General features: G+C 55.8%; 1 protein-coding gene across 1 annotated transcript; it reads left to right on the top strand.

The window, feature by feature from the left end:
* Positions 1–885: 885 nt before the first annotated feature.
* FZD7 (frizzled class receptor 7) lies at positions 886–3521 on the top strand. Its single transcript, XM_040984403.1, has one exon. The coding sequence runs from the start codon at positions 1257–1259 to the stop codon at positions 2979–2981; it is 1725 nt and encodes a 574-aa protein (XP_040840337.1). The 5' UTR covers positions 886–1256; the 3' UTR covers positions 2982–3521.
* Positions 3522–6890: the final 3369 nt, after the last annotated feature.

The following is a 6890-nucleotide window of genomic DNA, read 5'->3' on the forward strand; positions in this document are numbered from 1 at the left end:
TTCTTCTCAGCTCTCCCAGGCAAAAACCCTGTGGCGAACGATCCCTTCTGCCCAGGAGTGTGTATTCAGTGCAGTTAAAAGAGGGACAAATCTTTCACGTAAACTCTCCTTCTGGTGCGTTTTTCTCCCCCTGAGTGAATTCAGGGTAAAAGTTTTTTCCAACTTTTCCCTCCCGGTCCCCCGCCCCTCCCCTCAGGAATCCGCCCAGAGCACCGCAGTCACCGTCCCCACCCCGTTCCCTCGCCCGCCCCTTCCGACTTCCACCCAATCCGGAGGCGACTCCAGAGAAAACAAAGACTGCCATTGGGCTTCTAGGGGGCGCGGGCACCGCCCCCCGGAGTGGTTTGTGAATGGGGGGAGGGGAGGGGGCGGGTCAGCCGAGTCCCGCGAGCCCGACGCTTCTTCAGGCCACCGGCGCGGCTCCCAGGCGTTACTCGGCGCTCCTTCTCGGCGGCCGGCGGCGGCGGGCGGGCGTCGGGACTCCCGAGGGCCAGAGCTGCGCGAGGCCGGAGAGGCCGAGCTCAGGCTGCGGGCGCAGGGGGCCCTCGCTGCTTCAGACGCCGACGGACTGCGCTCCCCCACACGAGTCGCCGGACTCCAGGCTCTGAGGCGCCGGTGGGACTCCGCGAGAGCCAGCCGGTGGGGCTGAAACTTGGGGCCGAAGAAGGGCGCGGGGCGTGGAGGAGGAGGAGGAGGAGGAGGCGGCGGCGGGGAGCCGAGCCTCGAGGCGAGGAGGCGGAGCAGCACCTCCGAGGCGGCGGCGGAGACGACGGCGGCGGCGGCGCCGGCCCGGGCCTGGTGGGGGCCGGACTTGGTGCGGGGGGCGTGCGCGTCACTGTGCACTGGGGCCGGGGGGGGTGTCGAGAGACTTGGGCAAACTTTGAAGGGGAGCCGGAGACGCTTGTTGCTCCTCGCCGCGGAGAAAGAAGCCGCACCGTTACGTCTCGGCAGAGAAGGCCGGGCCGCCCCCTCCAGCTCCGCGCCCCCTGCCCAAACCGACGAGTTTGGGGGACCCCCGGCGTCGCGCGGGTGCCGGGCGGAGGCGGCTGCGGCGTCCCCGCGGCTGGCGGGCCTCGCCCCCGCGACGCAGGCACCCCAGCGGCAGCGCCCTCGGCTCCGCGCCGCCCACGGCCCGGCCCCGGCGCCTGGAGGACTCTCATGCGCCGGGCGCGGCGGCGCCTCTCCGCAGCCAAGCCTCTCCCAGCCGCCTCGTCTCACTCCCTAGACTGAGAGCGTTGCTGCACTCGGGGCCGGCGATGCGGGGCTCCGGCGCGGCCGTGTCACGTTCGTCCCCGGGCCTGTGCGCCCTGCTGCTGGCGCTGCTGGGCGCTCTGCCCGCGGGCGCCGGGGCGCAGCCCTACCACGGCGAGAAGGGCATCTCGGTGCCGGACCACGGCTTCTGCCAGCCCATCTCCATCCCGCTGTGCACGGACATCGCCTACAACCAGACCATCCTGCCCAACCTGCTGGGCCACACGAACCAAGAGGACGCGGGCCTCGAGGTGCACCAGTTCTACCCGCTGGTGAAGGTGCAGTGCTCGCCTGAGCTGCGCTTCTTTCTGTGTTCCATGTACGCTCCCGTGTGCACCGTGCTCGACCAGGCCATCCCGCCGTGCCGCTCTCTGTGCGAGCGTGCTCGCCAGGGCTGCGAGGCGCTCATGAACAAGTTCGGCTTCCAGTGGCCCGAGCGGCTGCGCTGCGAGAACTTCCCGGTGCACGGCGCCGGCGAGATCTGCGTGGGCCAGAACACGTCCGACGGCTCCGGGGGCCCGGGCGGCGGCCCCACCGCCTATCCTACCGCACCCTACCTGCCGGACCTGCCCTTCACCGCGCTGCCCCCAGGGGCTGCGGACGGCAGGGGCCGCTCCTCCTTTCCTTTCTCGTGTCCCCGCCAGCTCAAAGTGCCGCCCTACCTGGGCTACCGCTTCCTGGGTGAGCGCGATTGTGGCGCCCCGTGCGAGCCGGGCCGTGCCAATGGCCTCATGTACTTCAAGGAGGAGGAGAGGCGCTTCGCCCGCCTCTGGGTGGGTGTGTGGTCCGTTCTATGCTGCGCCTCAACGCTCTTCACCGTGCTCACCTACCTAGTGGACATGCGACGCTTCAGCTACCCAGAGCGGCCCATTATCTTCCTGTCGGGCTGCTACTTCATGGTGGCCGTGGCGCACGTGGCGGGCTTCTTGCTGGAGGACCGCGCCGTGTGCGTGGAGCGCTTCTCGGAGGATGGCTACCGCACGGTGGCGCAGGGCACCAAGAAGGAGGGCTGCACCATCCTCTTCATGGTGCTCTACTTCTTCGGCATGGCCAGCTCCATCTGGTGGGTCATCCTGTCCCTCACCTGGTTCCTAGCGGCCGGCATGAAGTGGGGCCACGAGGCCATCGAGGCCAACTCACAGTACTTCCACTTGGCCGCGTGGGCCGTGCCCGCCATCAAGACCATCACCATCCTGGCCATGGGACAGGTGGACGGGGACCTGCTCAGCGGGGTGTGTTACGTGGGCCTGTCGAGCGTGGACGCACTGCGGGGCTTTGTGCTGGCGCCGCTCTTTGTCTACCTGTTCATTGGCACGTCCTTCCTGCTGGCGGGCTTCGTGTCGCTCTTCCGCATCCGCACCATCATGAAGCACGACGGCACCAAGACCGAGAAGCTAGAGAAGCTCATGGTGCGCATCGGCGTATTCAGCGTGCTCTACACCGTGCCCGCCACCATCGTGCTCGCCTGCTACTTCTATGAGCAGGCCTTCCGCGAGCACTGGGAGCGCACCTGGCTCCTGCAGACGTGCAAGAGCTACGCCGTGCCCTGCCCGCCCGGCCACTTCCCGCCCATGAGCCCCGACTTCACGGTCTTCATGATCAAGTACCTGATGACCATGATCGTAGGCATCACCACCGGCTTCTGGATCTGGTCGGGCAAAACCCTGCAGTCGTGGCGCCGCTTCTACCACAGACTCAGCCACAGCAGCAAGGGGGAGACTGCGGTATGAGCCCCGGCCCCTCCCCCGCCCGCCTCCCCCGGAGGGGGAGGGAGACTGCTGCTGGGGGCTTGTTTGGGTCACCCCTCGCCCCTAAACCCCCAGCCCAGAGAAGTGACCTGGGTGGGAGTTATTTACAGATTTGGGGGAGGGAGTTTGGAGGGGTTGGGGTAGGAGTAGGAGTTGGAAGGGAGACCTAGGTGGAAAGTGGTTTGGACAAAAAAAAAAAAAACACTTGTGGCCAAGACTGAGGAAGACGATGATGATGGCGATGAGGCCTCTGATGCTGTGAATGGTGAACGGTATGGCCGGCCTGGGCCTCAGCAGACTGACACTAGTAGAGACTTGTGGGGTTCCCGGCTGCGGGCCCAGCGGGGCCCAGGGCTGTCCCCCGCTGCAAGGCAAGTGGCCTGTCCTCACTGCGGTGAGGCCTGGGGGAGAGGCGCAGCCCCCGCCCTGGCCGGCTGCTTTGTTGAGAAGAGGGAGGGCCTCCTGCAGCGTTCTTGTCAGGCGGTGGTCAAACCATAATCTCTTTTCACTGGGGCCAAACTGGAGCCCAGATGGGTTAATTTCCAGGGTCAGGCATTACCCTCTGTCCCTGCCCGCCCCCTCCCGCCTGTCTGTGCTCCCCGACTCCTTTCAAGTCTTGTAAACCGAGAATGTGAAAGTACTGGGAGGCCTGCCTGGCGGAATCCTAATGTGAAGATGCGAAGGAAATGACAAGAAGGTCTCAGGACGAGCCCGGGGTAACGGAGTGCTTGGGGACATTCTGCTACTTTGTCATCTTTTGGGGAAAGGCAGGAGACTGAAAAGAGGGTGTTTTATTTCCTTTAGGACCCTGAAAAGATGTGGTGACTTGTTGCTTTTCAAAACAGGAATGCATTTCTCCCCCCAACCCCCACTCCTGTCTTTGTTGTAAGAGACAAAAGAGGAAACCAAAGTGTCTCCCTGTGGAAAGGCGTAACTGTGAAGACCGCAACTTTTACAGGCAAAGCAGCGCAAACCTGAGGTTTCCCTTTGGTTGTTAATTTGGTTGAGATAAACATTCCTTTTTAAGGAAAAGTGAAGGACGGTGTGCGTCCACACCCGGTTCAGCCAGAGGTTCTGACTTGGCTGAAGGAAACCTAAGGACGTTTTATTGTTTGTTTTAAGTCAGTTTAATTCAGAACACATGATCCAACAAGCTCTGCTCACATGTTCAGGGAAATCTGCCCCTTCGTTTCTTCCTGCTATAAGCCTACGTGTAGGTTTTCCAATTCCCCCCCCCCTTTCTGATTTGGATCCTTCAAGATAAAAGGAAAAGCATCATGCCCTTCAGCATCATAATCAAAGAAAAGATTTTCTTAAAAAAAAAAAAAGAAAAAAAGCTAGGGAATCAGTTTATCTATTTTATCCTGGTTTCATAAATCTGTTTATAGAACATTGAGTGTGTGTGAGAGTGTGTGTGTGTGTGTGTGTGTGGACCCCGCCTGCCTCTGCAGTTGGATGGATGTAACTGCTGCAGAAATGCTGGCAAACAGAGACGAAAGTTTGAACCCGGGACCCGTTTTTTATAAAAAGTCATTAGAAGAAGGTAAACTTCAAAGTGATCCTAGAGTTCTTTGAAATGTGCTGGGAGACTTAAAATTTATTCATCTTAAATCATGTACTTTCTTTCTTGGTAGTAGAACTCAGATTCTTTTGCATAATGGTGTCAATCTGAGCAGAGAATCATGGGAGTTAACCTTCCCCCCCACCTTTGACACTACCCTCCAATCTTGCAGGGCTATCCTGTTTCTTAAATGCCAAATCAGAGGGTACTGCCTACGGAACAAGTTACTTGCGGTACGGAGCGCTCAGTTGAGTGGAGCTGCTTCCATATTCAGCAGAGAAAATGGTCTTGTGTTTCAAAGATTTTCATAACTGTCTCGTGTCAGAATTTTTAAACTCCCGCTACACCAGTTTTTATCAGCTTTTGCGTTATATCTCTTAAGGTGCATGTGAAATTTGTAAAATAGAGACAAGTGCAGTATGTATATTTTGTAAATCTCCCATTTTTGTAAGAAGATATATATTGTATTTATACGTTTTTACTTTGGAGTTTTGTTTTGCCTTTGAAAGTCTACAATGAAGCCCCACTTTATCACGTGTACAGATCACAAATAAAAAATTTTTTAAATACAAAGTGAACGTTTATTCAGTTTGTTAGTGAACCGAACTTTGTGTTCTGGAAGGAAGGCATGGAAGGACACTACTGGGTGTGTCCCCCAAGAAAAGGACATAAAAGGATGGTATTGATTGTTGAGGTCTTTTCTCTCTGCCTCTTAAAGCTCAGAGCTTAATGAATGCCTGGACTGTCCTTTATTTTATTTTACTTTTTATGTTGTAGATGTTTCCTGTCTCCCTGCACACCACCCCACCACACACACCCCTAACACCCCTAAGCCTTTTCACATCCTGCCTATTGAAAGTACTGAATAAGCATCCCTTTTAGATGCTGTCTGATCTGCGTGTTTACCACCCTTTGGAGAGGGAGTCTGTATTTGAAAGAGGATTTAAAGACGTTTTTGCTATTTTCTGCTTTTCAGGTGTTGTTTTTTTCCTTGGGGAGAATTCTGTGGGTTTTTTTTTGTTTTGTTTTGTGACTGATTGTTTTTGTATTGTTTTTGTGTCCTAACGTGCCTTATCTAAATTGTTAGCTCAGGTGATGGTAGAGGTTTCCTGAGAAGCATTTTTTAGCTCAAGGCTTCACTCTACCTTCTAGGTAAGCTGAACCAGAGGGCAGGCAGCTCCTTGGGATGGCGGTGACTCAGCAGCTGGGCAGGAATAGACTCCACGCCTGACCCTGGCATGGCCTCAGAAGCCACTGACGCTGCCGTGTCCTCTTGTAGAAGAGGCTAACTTTGGAATCAGATTGGGCAGGGAACCACGGCACTGTCCAGGCGTCTGATACTAAAGCAGTCCCTCGGGGAACTGCTCAAGGCATTTGAATACTGGGCAATTTTCTGTCAGCCTTAGGAGCACGGTATTCACCCAGGAGCCTATGTGTCCCACGGCCTCTTGCCATGGTTTCCCTTGCGCCACGTCGACTGGAAGTTTCTGGATTTTAAAGCACAGCAGAACACAGTCCTGGTTTTGTTTTAATTAACAGGCGCACACACCCGGCTGGCATGCTTCACAACCGCGTGCAAAGAAAACCAGCAGCCCTGCACTTCTGTCCAGGAGGGGGAAGCCACAGGGCCAAGAAGCCCTGGGTTTCTTGAAGATTCCCTGGGTTTCCAACATCACAAAGGCTGAGAAGTCATTGTACCCTAGCAAGAGTGTGGCATCAAGGAAGGGAGGGAAAAAAAACAATAACCTCACTTTAGGTTTTGTGGGGTTTATTCAGTTTTTGCTCATAAAATGACACCTTTTAGTCCGGGAACACTGCTTATGTTTGCTTTTAAAGCAGGTGGGAAGTTCCCAAAGGGTTGCTGTTGTTTTATTTTCTTGCAAATGAACTACTGAAGGTACTCAGGCCCTTCCTCTGGGAGCTACAGGGTGCTCACTCAGACAGCAGGTCAGTGTGCCACAGGGGGAACAAAGCCAGCCTCTGAATCAATTGCCATCCCCTGTGTTTTGTAAGAGAAACGTGATCAGTATAATTCCCTTCCCATCGAGGTGAGCTCTCAGACAGGCAATCCTCATCTAAGCATTCTAGAAGATCCGGGATTTTTTTTTTTTTTAAGCACTTGCATCTCGGGCAGAAAATAGGTGTGGAACAGTGTTTGTGAAAGGGCATGTGTAAAGTTTAAGAAAAACATTGGCAAGAGTTTGGTGTTAATCCCCAGATAAGAAGCTGAAACACTTGTGAAAAATTTCTGCAGTTTACAAAACAAAAGCAGTCTACACAGCAACCCCCTATGGGACACCTAATCTTTTTAAGTTAGGTAGGTGAGAAAT

Source organism: Ochotona curzoniae, unplaced genomic scaffold (assembly GCF_017591425.1).
Source record: "Ochotona curzoniae isolate NIBS_2020 unplaced genomic scaffold, NIBS_Ocur_1.0 contig_4148, whole genome shotgun sequence".
Classification (NCBI taxonomy): Eukaryota; Metazoa; Chordata; class Mammalia; order Lagomorpha; family Ochotonidae; genus Ochotona; species Ochotona curzoniae.

Coding starts and splice junctions, on each gene's coding strand:
- FZD7 (XM_040984403.1), top strand. CDS start 1,257: ATGCGGGGCTCCGGCGCGGCCGTGTCACGTTCGTCCCCGGGCCTGTGC.